Genomic DNA, 21117 nt, shown 5'->3' on the forward strand with positions numbered 1-21117 from the left:
CCGGTATCGTGAAAAAATGTTATTGTGCCAGCCTTTGCGCGCATAGCATCTGGTAGCGCGTTCCATGTCTTAGCGGCAAAATAACGAAATGACTTAAGACCATGCTTGGTACTGTTAATCTTAGGTAAGGAAAGCTTGTTAGTGCCTCTTAAATTGTAATCATTCCTCCTTTGTTGAACTAAGTCAGCAATAGGTCTGGGAGCCTTATTTTGAAAGCAGTTATCGACCGTTAGCAACATGTCTTGAGTCCTCCGACGACTCTTCAGTGTCGTATTCAAGGCGATATAATCGAGCAATTCTTCATATGAAATAACCTTATCTTTATATACATATCTAAGCGCACGTTGATTTACCCTTTGCATTTTCGTTGTATTCCTTTCCCCACAGTGGTGCCATATCTGGCTACAATAATCAAAGTGAGGTAAAATAAATGCGCGATAAAGTGCTTCCTTGGTTTTAAGAGGCAGGATATTTTTGAGCCTATTTAAAGCATTAACCTGACCCGCCATCTTTCTACAGATTGATGCTACATGAGCACCAAATTTCAGCTTGTCATCCGATGTTACACCTAATAATTTTATCTCACTGGAAATAGGTATTGGCCTCCCTGCGCATTCTAACTGGAAATCCCAATCAGTGTTTCATCAGTTAATCAGCTAACACCAAATCAGCTAACACCAAACCCTGATCTTTGTATGGATTTGCTACCACCCATTCTATCGAAACCATTGTGTTGTACTGGCTAAGTCTCGGTTTAAGGCTTCCTCCAATGCTCGGGGATCATGGTTTGATAAATAGAGTTTAGTGTCGTCTGCATAACTAAGAAGTCTACAATTCTCAACCGCGAATATGAGGTCATTCATGAAGATGTTAAACAATAGCGGTCCTAGTAATGACCCTTGTGGTACTCCGGTATGCACACCCATCCACGTGGAGAAAGTATTCCTCAGTAACCCGTTGATATCGGGAAGATAAATAACTCCGTAAGAGTGAAACGGAATTTTTTTCAAGTCCACAAAAATTAACTTTGTCAAGGAGCAGATCGTGGAGTAGGCAATCAAACGCCTTGCTAAGGTCGATCGCTACCGTTGCAATAATGTTGTGCTTGTCAAGTTCAGATCTCCAGTCCTCTGTTAAGGCTAAAAGAGTCGTGGGACAACTGTGAAATTTGCGATAAGCAAACAAATACTCATGAAAGATTGATTCAAAATGCTCAGTCAACTGCATGTTGCGCCCTATAGTTTCCTCAATGAAAGCTTCTTTTTTTTTTTTACAACTTATTTTCTACATGGTCCAACAAGCTTGCAGCTTTAAACCTCACCATGTTTAAATATTGTATATGCATTGTATTGTAACTTATCTGGGGGAAAATGAAACGCAATACACTTCGTCGAGAGAAAAATATCGTGATACTAACAAACATAAACAGTTTTTTCAATAATACCGGCACCTGATACCCAGAGCTCTAGCGGGTGTCCTGTCCTGAATCATCGAAGTAAATTTATTCTGGTGTTTGTAAGCTAGAGACATCTGAGCTCGCAAAGAAAGCCTCCGACTTAAAATCTTATAGCGCGTTACCACTCGCGTTGCATGCAAACTTATTGGAACTAAAGAAAGTGTTCACTCAAGAAAAGAGTTCAACTTTGGAACACCAGCATGGCCGCCGTTGTATTATTTTGGAACACCAATAAGCGATTGGGTTGGGGAGAGTTTATCATCCTTCTAAGTTACTACTGTGTTTAGCGATCAATACTAAAAGGCTTCTTGTTGTTGTATTCATAGCACTTCTGGCGTGGGAACGGGCAGCTGATGAAACGCTCGCGGCAGACACAGAGGAGACATCTTGTTATCATCAACGGGTTTTTAGACTTGAAAAGCAGTTTTACAAACTCAGTGGAACCAGGGGGAACATAAAGGCTGCAAAAGGTTCGGGATGACAGCAAACTAAACTGCAGAGACGTTGAGCAACCAAGGGTTCCATTAAATGGTTTACACGTGAGAAACAAGTTCATAAACTTTGATCTTTAACCTTTTTCTCTTAAAATGATCCTTTCTTCAAATATATCTGTGCAAATTTTATTTATTTTTGTTATCTTGGCTAACTCTGAGCATACGCCTCTATGGGCAAAACTCATTAAATGCGCTTCAGGAGCAATCCATAGCTTTGCGCTAATTTGAAAAACTTGTTGTTTTTAAGAATAGTGTGCCTTAAAACCAATTACAGCAATGGCATAGCTTTTCAGGCTGACAATATATTGTCATCAGGCACTAAAAAATGTATTTCGTACCTTTTAAAATAGTCAGCTAAGCTTATTCACCGTTACATTCGGGCAAGGAGCAGAGTCATCCAACTTTAAAAGAATTTCAACTTTTGGTTATACACGCTTATTTAAGGAAGTATATTTTCGTTCATTAGCTTTAGCCGAGAGTCTATGACCTAGATCACGGTCTCTTGGCTTGAGCTTAATCACCAATTTAATTTTTGAGAGCTATGGTATAACTACTGTGATTTGCATGGAAGACTTCACTGTGATTCGAGATGGCATTTTCCTGAATATCCTTTGTATTCAAGACTTACTCGTGCTCGGTCAGAAAAACCTTTTGCTCGCATGACCATTCGAAACCGCACTCACCACGACACGAAAAAAATATATATCCCTTCCCATTAGACCCCACCAGCCCTACACCATACCGTGGAGTTCTGTAAGTAACAACCCCCCCCGTAATTTTCGGATTTAGCAAGCAAAGGAGGCTGTTAGTTTTGGGCGGCCGTTTCTTTCAGGAAGCTGTCATATTCGGGTCATTAAAAACAGTCGTTTCTAACAAAGCGAACACGTAACACATGAAATTAAAAGTTCCATTGATATGTGTTACTAACCACTCACATCAGAACAAAGCAGCTTGTACGGTATGGAAATAACTTGAAAGGAACTATAAATTTTGGTACCGTAGGGGGACAGTTATGGACACATTGTATAGCAGTGTAACTAATTACATGGAATCATTTGACTCTGCTGTCAGACAGCTTAAATAAATTTTCGAAATAAAATCACAAATAACTTTACGTCGTTCAGTCTCGCAGTCATCAGCATTCGCTTGAGATCAGAGAGTTTCTAACCTCTAAATCTGGAAGGCCTTATTTCAAAAACAAAGGAAAAAAAACTAAAAGCAAGAAATTTCCAGTCCCTTCGGGGAACAGTTATTTTCGGAGAAGCCGTTTCCTTTAGGATTCCGCGTTATCTTCATATCCAGCTCGTTTTTGGAGTTCCTCCTACGGCCATCCATCGAGGAACAGCGCTTTGGATATGACCTTATGTAAACGTACAAGGAGGCTACATTTGCTTTTTTAGATTTTATTAAACATGGAATAGTCGTAAGTATAACATTTAACATTTACTGGAATAATGAATATCATAATTTAATTGAGCGACAATGAAAAGCAAATTTATTAGTTAGTGAAGAAATGAACAAACGCAGTCTTTTGTAATATTATTTTACATTTGTCTTTTCCATTGGTCAAAGGAAAGATGCGAAAACGTAATAAAATCAAATTTAACATGGGAATCTCGCTCGAATTATAAACATGTTATGATATGTCGCCAACATTATTTTTGGTCCACCTACACTCAAATTCTGCATGAACTCTTCATGCGAAAATCTAGAGCGGCTGAAAGGTTAGTGTTTCTTGACAGGAACGGAATTCTAAGAGAGCGCTTTTGGAAAAAAATTAAAAGGGTTTAAAGCACTGGCGGATTTCCAACTACAAATTTTAGCGATTATAACTTCTGGCAAACTTTGAACTAAAAAACTCTGCTTCTGTTTTGGTGATTGTTATCATACAAAATCATCTTTCTAAACACGATGTTCATAAACTTCCATCAGTCGGTTATGTCTTTAAAATTTTCGCTAAATCGCATCGAAAGCAGCTAAGGTAAAAAATTTTTAAAAGATATAGTAGAAGAAAAATGTTTCTTTACGATTTTCTTCAAGGTTAAGTATCAGCCGTGGCCTTAAAACTAACAAATTAAAGTGCTGCGTCGGTAATTGCATACTGAAGGGGCAAAATTTCTAGAAGATTTTGCATAATTTGCCTGTGAGGCCCCCCTCTCCACTGACGCCACATCTGTTCGTCCAGGTATGATTGAAGATCTTCTTTTTTCATACCTCTTCTTATTTTTTGCCCCAACTTAAGATTATTCCAGCAGGACTCTACCTCCTGAGTGTGGACGCCAGTAACAGGATCAACGAAGTGTCGGGCATGTACGACAATTCGGTGCGCGGCGACGTTATTTATACGGTGTTCCATACCTCTGTATGAGGCCCAGTCATCGGTGTAGACTTCTGTTTCTGGTCGGATACACTTCGAGATTATGGGATCCAGTGTCGCGATATCCCGCCTCTCTACAACTTGGAAGTAACCACGAGCTGGACTAAAGTCGGTAGTGACTATGCCAAATACCCAAGCATCTCTGGCTGCTCTCCTTCCTCGGTTAAACTGAAAAAGAGGCGAACGGATTTGCTACTGCACAGAAAGTCTTAAGAACACATAACAATGCCTTTTAGTATAATTTCAGAGCTGAGCAAAGAGTTTCCAGCAATCTGATTGGTCGAGCGGTTCCTTATATGACGCAATATAAACCGCTCCACGCGGTTTATATAAAATGCTAAAATAAAATGTTAATAAATGTTACTAAAATGTTATGATTTTAGAAATTTCTCTGTTGTTCAGCTCTGAAATTATACTAAAACAATTATTCGCCTCAGGTTCGGTCAATATTGTCGAATAATCCCCTCGACTTCGTCTCGGGGATTATTCGACGATATTCACCTCGCCTTCGGCGAATAATTGTTAAATAGCTGAGCATTCTCCTTTACCGTTTTGATAAATGAAACTGGTGTTAGGTTTACTTTGCGTTTGATTATATTAGCCCATTAGCCCGGCGGTTACCCCAGTTAAATAACTTAGAATACTTCTACTCCCATTGGAAGGAATGCATGTTAGGCCACTAAGCATAACGTCAAAATGTTTGGTAACCAAGCGATGTGTGATCATGTTTGGTCACCAATCATCTTCCGGCTAAACAACTTGGGATCATCTCTGCATTATGTGCGCGCGCTACATATAAAATCTCGCGCGTGCAGTTGACGCGCACTTACGCAGATGATAATCTAATCATGCTGAACGTTATGAGTTATGTTGTATCAAAATACTTTCGCTTTCGCTTGTTTGATATTGTAATTTTTAGGTTAAAATCAAAGTCAGTTGGCTCATTTTTTACACTAACGTAGGTAAGGAAAAATAAGAAAGCTGTAGAAAGCAATAGTGGCGAAGGAGATTTTTTCTGCTTGTCATCTGACCAACAGAATTTTTCTACCCGAAAGATTTTGAATATTCTTGCGTACAGAATGAGGATATTTTACCTCACTGTTCTTTCAATACAGCACCAGTAACCAATTAGGGGACCAAGTGAATGTTACACGGTCGCCTTAGTAACGGAATTTCAGGGAAAAAAAAACTAATTAACACTGGTTCGATCAGTCAAACTGTATTTAGGTTATAATTTGTAGAGTTTGTTTTGAGCCAACTTAGATTTCCTCTAGAATCTTCGATAAACTAGTGAAGGTTCACTTCGCTTTCTTCTTAGTGTTTCTTGAAGTTATTGGCTTTCATTTTTCGTTCTTACCTTAGCTTTGTGATTGAACTTGCTCTCGTCACACTTAACGGCGGCTCCTGGTCCTCCAAATGGTATGAAAGGCCTCTCGTCCAGATCTCTGGAACACACATCTTGCAGCCGTCGGTATATTTTTGACACCAGGCCTGGGTTGAGGTTTAATCTCCGCGCTGTTTGTCGCTGGGAATCTTCATAGACAAAATGGTGGATTGCAAGGAGCAGCGTTCCCAGTGGTACGCGGGGAAACTCTTCAAAAAAACTATTGGTACGCAAGCTTCTTTTCTTTTTACAGCTGCTGCAGCGCCTATTAATAGGGAAAAAGAAGAAGACGTAATTCGAAATGTATACGGGCATAACAGACCTTCCCACTGGATATGATTCGTGTTGGAGTGGAACATAAATGGCCGTATTTTTATAAGCAACACTGCAATTACCCTGTACAAAGTTCTGCAGATAGATTTTTCCTTAATACCAATCACGAGAGATTGGAGGGAGACAATAGAATGAACGAGGTAAGACAGACTGTAGAACCTTTATTGACTTACCAAAGGTGTCCATCAACATGATTTCTGTTCCTCTGTATCAGGACCATGTCCTCGTTACATTGGGCACACCGAAGCGTATCGGCCAGCAGAGACCGCCGTTGAAGCCATTGAATCAAGTTAATACGGGGACCCCGTTGCAGATCTATAAATTCATTTAGATTCATGACTTCTCAATTACGAGAGCGTGATTCACAGTCAACGCGAAGTTCAACTAACACACTGTTAGAGCAGCTTTTTTGGGGCTCGTCATCGGCGCAAGACCTGCGAAATTCACAAGTCACAAAAAAACAAAGAACGCAAATCCGAAACAAAGATCTCAACACAGTGAGGAACAGGAAAACAATAGCTCCAAAGGAAAGTAAAAAGTTCTCACACCTTGTTTTGTATCATCTTTTGACTTACTCATTAAAGTTACAAAGCAAAGCGGAAAACAACCCAAATTCCTTCCGCGAGACTCTAAATGCAGCCGTTATTCCAAAAAAACAAGTAAAAAAAAAAAAAAAAGGAAAAAGAAAAACGCACAAAAAAGACAAAAAGATCGTACTTTCTTTCCGACAAGCTACTACATCGAATAAGTTAAAAAAAAAAATTCAAAAATAGACGAAACTCTTTTTCTGTTGGTTGATCGGCTTTTCACCTTCGTGGCAAACGGGAAACATTGATCGTGTGTTGGCTGCGAACTAGCCTGTGTGCAGGCGTCTACTGTTTCCCTTTCCTTCTGGGAGGAAAATACAGTCACGCAAGCCAGCCGCGAACAGGCACCTTGTGAAACGCGCGCTTATTAAGATTATATAAACCGCGATGTTTGGCGGAACGACCGGTTACCGATGCATCATGCATCGAGCGTTTTGCTAGTACGATTTATAGGCCAGAACGAACGACTGCTTAAAGAGTCGCCTGAAGACTGCCATGTGTCGTTACAGTTTTCAGCACAGTTATTAAGCGATTTCACTCACTTACTTGCGATAAAAATCTTTTGTATTTGTCTCCTTTAAAACACGCCTTACCGAAAACCACAAAAGGCGTTCAAGTTACTAATTAAGTGGCATCAATTCTCTACATTTTCGCACATTGACTTCACGCTTTCGAAGCGTTGCCACACACGGATTACTCGTTGGTTCATGTAGTTCTTCGTTGGTAATATACAAAGCAAGATCGTTAATATGAGCCACGCGACTCGTTCCCTATCAAGAACTTTTGTCCTTTTGGATAAAAGGTTAACTGCTGTACCAAGCAAAGCTGAGTTGGGAAGAATGGTGACTGCGGGAAAAGTAAGAGATATCTCATTCACCAAGAGCCAGGACGCAGATGCCATCGGCACCAACCTGACCGCCGCTTTTCCATTCCTGGCGGGGAAAGACTTATCAAGGTACGCATAGTTCTTCACAGTACTCTATTAAAAATGGTTTGTAAATAGCAGTCGCATTAAGTAAAATACCGTGGGTTCGGTTAAGAGTAAGCACCTTTCTTGTGAACGACAAAAACGCGCAATGGGAATACCTCTCGTTTAGCAGGAACACAACAGCTTTCTCGGCTTAAATTATTACAATTGCTGCTTGCAGTATAACCAAGGCATAGGATGGCCAGTAAATTAGTGAGGAAAAGGCCTAAAACCGGTTAAAGAAACAACACAGAATTTAAGATTTCCAAATCATATATCTGACACTTTTAATGGAACAGAAGTTTACTAATAATAGATTGCAGCTAACTCGTTCCACAGTCGTCTTCTTGCGAGGCTCGAATGGTGAGATGGGTGGGACCCTTTGCTGACATTGCCCGTCATACCTAATCTTTGCTGATGTTGTATTTTAACACTGTACTAGTACCTCCGAAATGTAAAAAGAATTACTTTGACCCATTTAAATATCTCCTTGTGTCATCATTCCACTGTTATGCCACTCAAGTTATACTGACCGCTCAGACTGAATTTACCGTTTCTATCCCTTTTCTTTTCCTTACACAGTCTTGAAGTTATTAAATCTTATGCTCGTGGCCATGCCATGATGAAGGTAGCCGACGGCCTTCTCAGTGGTGCCGAGATCTTAGAGCACTTTGGCGGAAATCGAAAGAAGAGAGTATTTTTGTACCTTCCTCCCGGTAGTTCTTTAACTGCTATTTACATAATTATTATAATAACTATGATCTATGAGCTACATGAAATGATTATGTCATACTTTGAATACTAATACAAAAGGCTGGACCATGCATGGTTTTGATATAAAACACACAAGTAAGTGACAACAGCAGAAAAGTCAAAAAGTCAAAAAGCAAAAGAAAAAGCAGCCACGAGTGAGTGTTTCTCCCTACACTTCTTCACACGCTCCAGGCACTTCTTTTTGTAGTTCATAACCCAAGAAGGTTCTTTCGAGCCATTGATATTATTTGATCTGCGAAAAAGTTTACATTTCATTTCTATAGAAAGTGGCTCATGACTTCAAGCAATTTTGTTGAGTACATTGCTCATAAAATTGTGATAGAAATTATGTATTTTCATAAGTTTCCCTCTTAAATAGCATAGCTACTCCTTCAATTCCTTATCCTGGAGATATGCTTCTTTTAATAAGCCTTTTTCCTTTTGGCTTGCAAAAAATGCAAGCTGAACTGTGGCCTTGCAGCAGCCTGCGGGGTAATGGTGCAGAGTTTCCATCTTCACACAAGGAAAGCAAATTTTGATTCCTGTATTGAAGGCATGCCATATTCATCAATTAATAAGCATGGGGCCAAAGAATATCTGAGTTTCAAACCAATGAAGCAATGCAATACAATACTGGAATAACTACTGACATCTGACGTAAAAAAAAACACAATTATTATTTAGTAGCTATTTCTGATGATGTTATTTCAATTCATCCACAGCCAATGCTTTTAATGCCAACATCCAAGCAAATACTGATTCAGCCTCTTCTAATGGATGTGAGTTGACTTAATATTCCATAAACATGTAAACAACAACCCAATGAAGCTAATTAATACAATACTGGAATAACTATTGACATCTGACGTAAAAAAACACAATTATTACAGCTACCTCTGATATTGTTAGTTCGATTCATCCACAGCCAATGCTGTTAATTCCAACAGCCAAGCAAGAACCAGTTCAGCCTCTTCTAGTGGATGTAAGTTAACTTAACTTTCCATCTGACATAAAAAACACAATTATTATTCAATAACTCTTTCTGATGATGTTATTTCAATTCATTCACAGCCAATGCTGTTCATTCCAACTACCAAACAAATACTAGTTCAGCCTCTTCTAGTGGATGTGAGTTCATTTAACACCCCATTAACATGCAAACAACAACCCAGTGAAGCTATTATTTTAATACAATATACCTGAATAACTATTGGCATCTGACTTAAAGACCACAATTATTATAGTTACCTCTGATGTTATTACTTTATTTCATCCACAGCCAATGCTGTTTATTCCCACAGCCAAGCAAATACTAGTTCAGCCTCTTCTAGTGGATGTAAGTTAACTTAACATTCCATAAACATACAAATAACAACCCAATAAAGCTAATTAATACAATCCTGGTCAGGAATAGCTATTGACATCTGACATAGAAAACACAATTATTACAACTACCTCTGATGTTATTGTTTTTATTCACCAACAGCCAATGCATTTCATTCAAACAGCCAAGCAAATACTAGTTCAGTCTCTTCCAGTGGATGTAAGTTGACTTACCGTAACATTCCATAACCACGCAAACAACTATGGACATCAATTGCTGAGGACCATTCCATTTAATAGCTAGACATGCACCCCTAATTAATCAGAAAAGTCACAATTTATACCCAAAGAAAAAATATCAAAGGCCAACTGATGCCCCACCCCCTCAGAAATAACACAATATAACGTTCTTAGCCCCTTTAAAGAAAGATCAATTTATATCCCAACCTTTCAGGAAATAATTATTATAAAGATAAAAGATGCCACCATAGCAACCCCACCACCCCCAAAATTTTATTTTCTTTCATCCACAGCCCAAGACAATCCCATTGATAATTGATGGAGGGTTAAAGCGGGTCTCTATTTACCTTCTACTTTCATAAGCAGATAAGAGAGGTGGGGCCTGTAGAGTTCCCAGCTTTACAGGAAGAAAACTAGAATCACTTTTCCTTGATTTCAATGCCTGAATCATATAGCCATTGACTGCTATTATTGACCACTTACCTTTGATCTTAACATCCACAGCCAACATTGCAGCCTCTTCAACTACCACTCTTGTGACTAATGCAAGGTCTGGAAGGCCAATAATGACCCCAGCTGTGCCAAGCTTACATCTTCCAACAAGTATAAATGGATGTGAGTTAAACATTAAATGATGTTAGGGCAGTTGCAGTAAAACAAAAGCAACTAACCTCATCGACATAGGGTAAACAGACTTTTCGAGTATTGTTATGAGCTATTGCAGTTTGAGCATTTGACATATTAGTCCAGTGTGAAATGTTGAAAAGTTGCTTAGATGAATTGATAAAATGAGAAATGACTTTGTTCTTCAATTAGTAAATTTGCAAACACAAACTAACAGAGTACAATTGAAGGAAAGGACATATTGAGTCCAGATCTGCATATTCAAAAGGCCACACTTAAGTCAGTTAAATTTTCTTACACCAGAATAGATTTTGGGAGGCAATGTGACCAGGCAAATTAATTCTTGGGCAATTGATGTATGATTCCATCCCCTGCTAAAAGTGTTTGCATAGTGGGGTGAAGTTCACTGGTAAAACAAAATTGAACAAAATTTTTCAATAACACACTATTTCAACATAAAAATTGCTTAGAAAAAATTAACTATCGATGGAACTCTCTCACAGGTGTGGTGGCCGCATGGCTGAGTGGTTAAGTGTTCTAGATTTGAAATCTAGTGGTCCTTGGTTCCACTCCCCTAGCTATCTGGATTTGTTCTCTGTAGTTTGTGAGCTGAACCCCTTAACCCCATAGTGTAAATACTAAGCCAAATGGTCAGCCTCCTACCAGTTAGGGTTCCTAATAGTTTATGCTTTACTTCTGAAATTTGTTTATTTATGTACAGCACAACAGCAAAACAATTCAAGCTCGAGAAGGCCTCTAATTACCCCAGCTATATCCAGTGTATCACTACCTTCAACTGGATGTGAGTTAAATATAATAAAAAATGAACTATCAACACATTAACCAAAGATAAATACTTGAAGTAGTGTGAACAAGCTTTTTTTTCGACAAATAAAGAAAGCTAGCAATTTCTCAGGCCACCAGTTTGAGCATCTTACATATTAGTCTCAAACTTGAGTATTTCATCCAGGAAAAATCATGTTATCTATTTATTTTTCTTGAAAGTTGTAACTTTTGTCATCTCCCACACCTCCCAAAAGAAGTTCCAATAAGGAACCTTGTTGGGTTGGTTTAGAAAAAAAAAGGAGAAAAAAACTGGTTATGATGACCACAAGATAGAAATACATTTTAACCCAGCAGAGAAACATCAGCCTATGGAATATTACCGTCTAAAAGATCAGATATCATCAGTGTCAACAAAGTGTCCATTATTTCCTCACAATTCATCAAGACTTAGGGGAGGTGGGGCCCATAGAGTTTCAAGCTTTATGTCAAGAAATCCATTATTCCTTGATATCAACACCTGAATCAAGTGACTAATGACTCCTATCATAGACTACTTACCTCTGAAGTTATCACTTCAATCATCCATAGTCAATGCTGCATCCCCATCAATGGCAACTCTTGTAACCAATGCAAGTTCCAGACAGCCAACAGTGACTCCAGCTGTATCCAGCTTATCTCTACCAACAAATGGACGTGAGTTAAACATAGCAATGATTTCACAACAAATACTGAAAACCCCCAAAAAAATTTGAACCAAGAAATTGTCAGTGGTCACTTGCAAAGTAAAAATCCAAAAGACAAAATTAATGCTTATGTGTGAGTGGTGTAAGTTTTGCTTTACGTATTTTCTCCCAAAAAAGTTAACAATTTTAGAACTGACTGGTAATAATTCTTAAATGCTGTTGTGTATTTAGAAAGGGATTTTTGTCTGACAATATGATTTTCAATCGACATAAATTTAGCATTCTTAAGTTACATTATTTTGCCTGAGGTGGTAAGATAATTATTGCAACAATTTTGTGCAATTAGCTTTAACAAATTTCTACATGTACTTTTTTTTAAGGAGAAACTAGAAGGTACATTACCCAGTTGGCCAGAAACTCAATCAGGACTGGTGAGCTTTCCAACTTTACCCACAAATTTATATTCTATATTCTTTGTGAGATAGAAAAGAAAAAAAGGATGCCAGTGATTGAACAAAGAATGAATTATCATTAGACAGACTTTCACACACAGTGTGTAGCATTTACTGAGCTAAATGTTTAGTATTTTGTTTTGTCTTCTACATTTAGATGAACATCAACTCCAAATTGATGACTCAGATGGTAAGATTATAGACTATGAATCTGGTTGTGATGTTTTAAATGTGGCTTTACAAATAACACTTGCCAATTCAATTGGATATAATCATAAAATGTTCATAAGGGGTTCCAAGGGAGATTTTTAAGACAAAAATTTTGAAAGGAGCTGAGAAAACACATTTAACAAAGAAAGGAAACTTCAACATAGGGAATGGCATAAAAATGACCACTATATGCAATGAGATTAAAAGGCAAAGAACTTCTTTCTTCCGTGGTGTACAGATTGGTAGCCTTAAGACATAACATAGTACTAAGTGACCTTGCTTACCTCAAACTCCACATAGTTTAGTGGTTATAGCATCCTTCCAGAGTGCAAATGGTAACAAGCTCTGCTGTCATCAGGAATCAGATTTTTTCTTTGTCCCATGCTGCTAACGATGAATATACTTACATTCAAAGATATGATACAAAAAGTAATGTATTTTCACTGAACTTCACTTTGAACACAACACTGTTTGTCAACCTACCACAGATGAGGAATTGCTACAGAGTCCTTTTAGAGACAATGGAGACACTAACATAATTATACCTTCTCCCCAAGGTAAGTGTGAAAATCAAATCAAAAAATCTGTTTATTACCAGAATGAGGTTATTTTTATTTTATTCCCCACCTGAATCTCCAACAAGAGGTGCCCAAGTAACAGTCAGGCTGTAACCACAATAATTTACAATGATGTTCCCTTACATGTTCATGCAAGTGCCCCAGCAACAGGCAAGGCAAAGGAGAACCAGACCTGCGGTAACTTCAACCACGACAAGGCCAACTAGTTGTAGCACGTCAGGTAATATTTATAAAGTAAGAGTAAGTTAATAACTACATCTTGGGAGTCAAAGGGATAAACATTACAAACTTGGCTTAGTGAAATGCATTTGAGCAACTCCATGAATACAAAGGCTAGAAAATTATGTTTACACAAATGCAAGTGAAATAAACTCTTGATCTAGTATACATTTCAATTCAAGGTAGAAGACTTGCTGTTCAGAATAGAAAAAAGAATGCCAGTTTTTACCAAAGTAAATGCATGTGGAGGAGACTGGTCCCAATGTGAGGACATCATTGTCACCTGCCTCTTACATATTTTTCAAAGCTCATTTGAAAATGGTCCAAAATCCTATGTTTGTGTCATGATTTACCCGAAAACAAAGTGACAAGTAAATTGAGTGGACAATTCAAATATACCTCTGAGTGGCTCGAAAGCAGTGATATCATTGTTTCTCAGGGTTCCATGGCTCACCATTTTATGGAGATGGAATGCAAGGTATGATGATACTATTATGACTTTTGTTTGAATTCTTTTTCTCTTTTTATTTTTCTTTGTTTTCTTTGGGGGGAGGGAGGGTGTTTAAATTACTAAATATTTATTTCTTCTTCATCATTTATTGCCAAGATCTGTGGTTATATATAACATCCCAAAATCTCATTGTTTCAACAGTTGGAACAGTTAGAGAAGACCTCTCTTTACATGGTATAAGAGGTAAAGTAATTCTAGTGTAATCTGTGATTGTTTTAAAGACAAAAAGAAGATGAAGTTGCCCCAGAGAGCTGATTGAAGGATTATTATCAACAAAATGATGGAACTGTTCAAAACTGATCTTTTCAGCACATAATATGCACTTGATCAAATATCCATAACAGGAAAAAAGCATATGTGAAATTATATTTGCACTACACTCAAATATACAGATTAGATCCAAAGTGAAAAGTCAGGACATGTAAAAATAAAAGTGCAACTACGCACCAAATGATACACTGTACACAATTAAATTGAAGGATTATTATCTACAAAATGAAGGAAATGTTCACAACTGATCTTTCCAGCACATTGCATGCAACTGGGTCATATATTTATGAAAGGAAAAAAAGCACATGTGACAGTATATTCACACTACACTCAAATATACAAGCTAGATCCAAAGTGAAAAGTCGGGAGTCACATGTAAAAATACAACTGCAATTACATGCCAAATGATACACTGTACACAGTTAAATTGCCTTAATGAAGTGTAACCAGTTTATTTGCAGAACTCTTTTCAGAGTGCAAAATATGTTGTAAACTATAGCATGAGTTTGAGAACATGAACCTATCAACTGGGTATTTAACTTTGTATTTTCATTTTGTTTACAATGTGTGGTACTCATCCGATACAGTCTTACTTACTAAATGCAAATTGTTTTGGCATTGTTTTGAAGTTCACTTACACATAGATAATACTTTAATTTCTAAGTATGTTTAACATGCTTTATAATACATTTAATTAACACCTACTGCACCTCTCTTACAACACTCAACCAGTTCTGTTTCCTTCTGGACACTTGATTAACAATTATTATTTACTTTTATTTTAGGGGCTCCCTGCAATGCTCCAAGCAGAACCAGTGAGGTTTGGAGGTGCGAGAACATGCTGGAGTTAGCTTACAACAATGTTGAACTATTCATGCTGCCACTCCTGAATCATTCTTTTGAAGAGGTGACTAAATGCAATTATTAAAAAGAATCATGTACATTAATTATAGACTATAATGCAATTGTGGTGATCTTAAAGTCCAATATTCAATTCTGATTTATTCAACATTAAATTTATACCAAATTCCTAATTAATCTCTGGAATAGAGCACTTAATTGGATTGTAAATTAATTCCTGTCAAATGACAAAAACCATTATGTTCATTTATTTTTTAACCATTTAAAAATTGACTAATCATTCCATTATGTTTTTTTTGGGTATAGTTATGCTGGCAAGCACGAGAGGCTAGGCGCCCAATAGTAGCTGTCCTTCTGAACCCAAATGGCCAAAATGATCTAAGAGAGGACATGCTGAGGTACTGATAATCTGTACAAATAACATAAACCAGGCAGGCAGGCCTGTAACAGGCCAAGTGGTTAAAGAGAATTTTACTAGGGCTGCTTACATTGACATTGATCACTAATGCATGAAAATGAAATTCTCCATTTGTTATTACTATTTTGGCAAGGGCTCTTCAAAGGATGATGGTGGCTGGTTCCATCAATGAGGCAGAATGGCTCTATTGGGGAGCTGAAACCTCATCAGAAGAGGGAAGGAAAGGTAGGGTCAAAGAGTTCATTATCTGTATAGTCAAAACCTAAGGCTTAACAATTCATTTCATTAAGTTTATTAATTAGGTACAGTATTGCTAAAAGCTAATTAAGTTACCACTTCTGGCCTTTAACCAACTACACACAACTCTTATATGTGAAACTGCTTAAAGTGTAGCTTAAAATTCACTTCTAAGTGATTAAATTAACAAAAATAAAACTCAACTACCCATAAGTGGCAATATAACTCTAATTTCAAGATCACATTTTCTTTTCATGAAACAGTCCTTGCGCTATACGTACATGAAAGACTGAATGAGGACCAGATCATCTTGTTGGTGCCCTCTCCTCGTCAAAATCCAGTATTTGTCGAGCGCATACAAGGTAATAACCTGGTTAAGAGATTATTTCAGATCAGATATTTCATTAAATCACTTTTTTCAGTGGCTTTTAGGACAACTACATATTTGGTGATGATGAGCCAAAACTGCCATAAAAAATGAGTACAATGTGCAAATGCCTACGAATGCTGTGTTTTTTTTTTTTTCATTGTTAAGCAAATTTCATACTCTGTCTTCTACTATCATACATTTGTATAAGCCTTATTTTTGATGATTGCAGTTAAATTATGTCATGCAGCCTAGGAGAAGGAATGTCAAACTTATTTTCATGGGAATTAATTATGTCATGCAGCCTAGGAGCAGGAATGTCAAACTTATTTTCATGGGAGACTTTGCATAAAGTGAATATCCAGAATAAAGTTGGTCTATAATTAAAACTCTCTTGAATCATTTTTAGCATCGGATGCAAACAACACTGGCCTCGGAAGTGTGTGTGAAAGGGTAACCATGATGATCCAATCACTTGTGTTGGAAAGGTAATAATTTTGTTGTATAATGACTATTATTGAAATCTTATAGAGCAATGCACCACAAAACTGTTAGATACTTCACATTATCCATGTTACTCTGTTTACACAGGGAACAACTTGCCCTCTGGCAAGAACCGAGGACAGATGGGAAAAGAAAAGAAAATAAAAGGAAAGAAAATAAAAGGAAAGATGAAGGAGATGCAGCAGAGGTATAACCTTAAGGCATCATTTTCATGGAAAATTAAGTGAATACATCAGTTTACTTATTTTGTCACCTGTGTCAACCAAACAGGAAAGGAACTTAATTCAACTGAATTTCCAAAGGAGAGTACAAGAACTTAGAGGAGGGACAAATCACAACTTAGATTCAACTAGACATATTACAGGCTTTTGTGAGTCAAACTTTTGCAGCTGAATTACAATTATTACATCTTGAAAACACTTGGCTGAGGTTCAATCAGATAAAAACCAGGTTTAATCAACAGCAAGGGTGATTTCACTGAGAACTACTTGCAGTTGGAATTTCTAGATGGAGGAGAGGAGTGTTAGTAGAAAAATCCTTTTACTAGTTTACATTATGAAATGTTTGAATTTTTTTATTTTTGATAGGTCAGACAGAAGAGGAAAGAAAGGGTGAAATCTCCTCCACCAGGCGAGGTGTACACCAAAATTATCCTCCGCTGCACTGGTAACAAGAAAATTGGCAGGCGGTTTAAGCCAAATGCTTTTTTCCAGGTACATTGGAGTACTTATATTTATACACCTGGAATGCCACAGTTTTGCACATATTACAACTGATTACAGTTGAAATTATTACCATTTGCAAGTTTTATTAATTCACTTGACTAAATTAAGCAATCCCCCAAGCAAGGTCTCAATAAGGGGCAAAAGCAGATGTTCACTTATACACTCATGGATTTTCCTTATGGCTGGGTCATGATCCTGAGTGCATTGAACTCTGACAAAAGCCACTGCCATAACAGTACCATGGTGACCACAATTCCAGCTGTTACTCAGCATGTAAATGATACAAATATTTTGTCTATGTAACTATGCAGGAAGTCTACGACTGGGCAGGATCTCATGATGACCTGCCAGGACACTTCATAATAAGGAGAAGGCAGCAAGTGGTGCGCCACAGTGATCGGCTACAGGGGCACGAGATCCTGGATGTTGTAGAAGGAGTGAGTGCTTCCTTAAAGTAGGAAGAAATAAACAACATTTACTTTAACATCAGCTTTCCATTACTTTCATGTCAAGACTGCAGCTACCTCTTCACTCATTCTTTGACTATAAAGTAAACTCTCTTTTTCTCTTGAAATTTATCACAGGAAGAAGAGCAGATAACTTCATCACTGCAATCACAGGTAGGGAATGTAAGGTTCATGTAACTTGTGCAGTCTCTAAATAGCACAATTGGTTTAATTAGAGAATTGGCTAAACAAGGAGCGTGACTTTCTTAACTTAACTTGTCCAAGTGCAGTGTTGTAATCTAGTGTACCATTTTGTTGCTTATTTTTAAAAAGTATGTTTAAAGGAACTAAATTTTGATTATATCAGAATTGGCTCAAAGAAAGTAAATTTGTCATTACAATAGTTTCCAATGACACTGAACATAACCATCTAACAAAAACGAAACTTAAAACACTTCGACAAGTTCCTCTCCAACAGAGCAGAGCTCAAAGAATGTATGGCAATGTCTACTGGAGCTAACAGCTCAAGCATAATTTCCATTTCTCTTAATGGATCCTTGGTAGAAAGAGCCAACCCTATGCTGTCCCTAAGCAACTCCTCCTTTCTCCCATGCTTTGGCAAAATAGTGCATTCCTTTTAATGTAAACGAAATATTTATAGTGTACAAAGTGTTTTCAAATTGTAAATTGAATTAATGAAGGGTGGTGTGATGCTCAAAGGAACAATGTTTATTTTAATTATGATATTTACACATAACTCCTTTGAGCACCACACTTCCCTTCCCTTATTTTACTTGCAGGTGTCCTTCCGAGGGAATTTTCCAGCAGAAAATGACAACCTCTCTGTGACTTTAGTAGGTAAGAAAAACTTGATTTTTATTAACCTATCAAAGAAATAACATTCTTTGTCCAACAACGAAAATGCATCCAGAAATATTAACATCCCCAGGTAATACATGGTTCATGATATCGCAGTGGCCCAATAAAGATTATTTTGTTTGAATACTCGAGAAATCAGGGTTTCAGCTAAACATAAATATTGTGAACAACAAACACAGAGAACCAAGTAACTCAATATTTTGTGTATGATCATAGATGTAGGCCAAGCTGTGGGAGATGTGGAGAGAAAAGAAGGGGCTAAGGGAGGAGATGAAGAAGAAAAGCAGGAAAAAGAAAAGGAAGAGAATAAAGGAGTAAGTAACAAAGAAGAAACCATGGACAATGGAGATAAAGGAGGCAATGGAGGAATACCAGCTGGAGCAGTAGAAAAAGAACATGAAGAGGAAATGCAAGAAGGAGAGATGGAAATTGAAGGAAAACAAGGAGGTACAAAGAAAAGAAGGAGGGACAAGAGGACAACAGCCAAAAGGAAAAAGGCAAAAAAGGAGCCTGCAACATAAGAGAAATTTGGTGAGATTATGAGTACACAGAGTGTAAAAGTGTAATACAGATAACTGCTGAAGCACTTAAAACAAATTTAAACTCTTAATGTGATGTGTGCAACAGTAAAAAGCTTCCTATCAAAAGTCTGTCTAGGAAACACGAGAATAGCAAAAATGGATTAGGTACATAGGCTAGTAAAAGTCAGTTTTTATCCCTGAAATCAAACATGCTAACAACAGAATTACAATTACTATAAATTGTGGAACAATGTTATGATTTGCAAATATTTTTATTGATTTTTTTTTTTTTTTTGAAGGATTCTGATGGCACCTGAAAGTGAGAACAATAAAAATGGCAGACTCGATATTACTAACATTTATTATTTGCAACCTCAACTTGTCAACTTGTTAATGTCATTAACAGGTCATAAAATGTTCAGTTCAGTTAAAACAAGTGAACTACCACATTTTTATTATGTCTAACTGTACCGCCAAAAAATGTCTTGCTAGTGTTTTTTGTAATGATCGCAAATTAAGAGCATGGTTTTTTCAGTCTATGCAGAGGGCTAGGTCAGGCTACAGGTTTCATAGCTAAGGTTATATCGACAAGCATTGATTATTTTGTTAAAAGTGAACTGTTGCAGTTGTGTAATAGCTTCTACACTTGATTAGATCAGTGGATCTATGGAAACACTCTTAACTGAATTAGACCTGTTAATGACAGAAACCTCTTTGTTGTCAATTAACAAACTATTTCCTAAAAATTAATCACTTTTGAACAAAATAATCAATTCTGCGTTTATTTAGTTAACATTTAATCTGGATTCAAAGATGTATTTCTCTCACTGGTATCAATAATATTAGTGTGATTTGTGTTCTGCAATATCTGAATAGAATAAGTCAAACAAACACAACTTCAACTGTATATTAATTTTATATTTCAAAATTTAGCTTTTAACAATTATAGTAGCCTGCCAAACCTTACGTTTCATGAAAATTAATGTTGTAAATCCACCATGGTCTCTGATAATGTATATATTAAGTATATGATTTTGATATTATTCTTCTTACTATTTGTTTGCAAGAGATGAAAAAAAATAACTCTTTGTTTTAGTCCATTTCCTTTACTGTAGATATCTGCAGACAGCTAAAAAGAAGTGTGGCTGTTTTGTTTTTTCTTGAGTGTAAACCATCACTGAAAAGCCAAATTAACAAACGCTAGAAATAGTTATTAAGAAGACCTGCCTTTGCTATGCCTTAACCACTAAAAATATGAAAATACTGAAATTCATTGGTTACAGTACAAACTGCTACACAATACCATTTGTCATCCTTGCAGGAAAAGCTTGTTAGTTTACTTGTTTGTTTGTTTGTTTTGATTGTTTTATGAAAATATTTTGGTCTTACCACCTTCATGGCTTATTTATCAAACTAATATAACTTACAACCGAATGTTAGTGTTCACCTTCATGGCTTATTTATAAAAATAATACAACTTACAACCGAATATTATTGTTCGCCATATATGCTTAAAACCTAGCCTGATATAGTTCTCATAAAGTATTTTTCTAATCTGCATTAGCAACCGTTATTTAGGTAATAAAGAACATGGTTTCTCAATCAATCTCGACTCAATGCAGACATTTCTTTTCAGATTTTTTTGGCCATATTCTCCAAAACACTTTAATGTTACATAGGATTTGGGTTCCTTTTCCTAGCTACAAATGACCAATTAAAACAGAAGCACTAAAGTGTATTGAGCTTCTACAATAAAATTAGATTGTTTGTATTGTTACATGCTGTTATGTATACTTTGTGTGGTAAACACAGGGTTGGAAAAATGGAGGGAAAAAGTTTCTTGTTACAGTACTGAGATTAAAAATAACCGAGAAATGTTCACTCCGGGATTGAGCTTAAGTTTGAAACTGAA

The 21117-nt window shown here is 36.9% G+C and overlaps 2 protein-coding genes across 8 annotated transcripts; one reads left to right on the forward strand and one right to left on the reverse strand.

Annotated features, from left to right (window-relative positions):
- Positions 1-3337: 3337 nt before the first annotated feature.
- On the reverse strand, positions 3338-10534 carry LOC148736474 (uncharacterized). Of its 5 annotated transcripts, none has more exons than XM_088755232.1 (6): positions 10398-10534; positions 9909-9988; positions 9246-9355; positions 6218-8893; positions 5685-5976; positions 3338-4495 (listed from the first exon to the last, which is right to left on the reverse strand). In XM_088755232.1, the coding sequence occupies exons 4-6, from the start codon at positions 6379-6381 to the stop codon at positions 4025-4027; spliced, it is 927 nt and encodes a 308-aa protein (XP_088611358.1). In that variant the 5' UTR covers positions 6382-8893; positions 9246-9355; positions 9909-9988; positions 10398-10534; the 3' UTR covers positions 3338-4024. The 5 variants fall into 5 exon arrangements, with proteins under 5 accessions (XP_088611358.1, XP_088611360.1, XP_088611359.1 ...); XM_088755234.1 differs by having other exon boundaries at positions 9807-9988; XM_088755233.1 differs by having other exon boundaries at positions 9600-9988.
- Positions 10425-20976, forward strand: LOC148736475 (uncharacterized). 3 transcript variants are annotated; one of them, XM_088755227.1, is made up of 21 exons: positions 10425-10529; positions 11260-11340; positions 11913-12017; positions 12388-12438; positions 12617-12649; positions 13158-13226; positions 13384-13467; positions 13906-13944; positions 14119-14160; positions 15033-15154; positions 15415-15506; positions 15660-15751; positions 16027-16125; positions 16540-16618; positions 16722-16821; positions 17222-17347; positions 17671-17796; positions 17944-17979; positions 18507-18663; positions 18901-19215; positions 19505-20976. In XM_088755227.1, the coding sequence occupies exons 1-20, from the start codon at positions 10481-10483 to the stop codon at positions 19203-19205; spliced, it is 1887 nt and encodes a 628-aa protein (XP_088611353.1). In that variant the 5' UTR covers positions 10425-10480; the 3' UTR covers positions 19206-19215; positions 19505-20976. The 3 variants fall into 3 exon arrangements, with proteins under 3 accessions (XP_088611353.1, XP_088611355.1, XP_088611354.1); XM_088755229.1 differs by having other exon boundaries at positions 18606-18663; XM_088755228.1 differs by lacking the exons at positions 12388-12438; positions 12617-12649.
- Positions 20977-21117: the final 141 nt, after the last annotated feature.

This window comes from Stylophora pistillata, chromosome 3 (assembly GCF_964205215.1).
Source record: "Stylophora pistillata chromosome 3, jaStyPist1.2, whole genome shotgun sequence".
Taxonomy (NCBI): Eukaryota; Metazoa; Cnidaria; class Anthozoa; order Scleractinia; family Pocilloporidae; genus Stylophora; species Stylophora pistillata.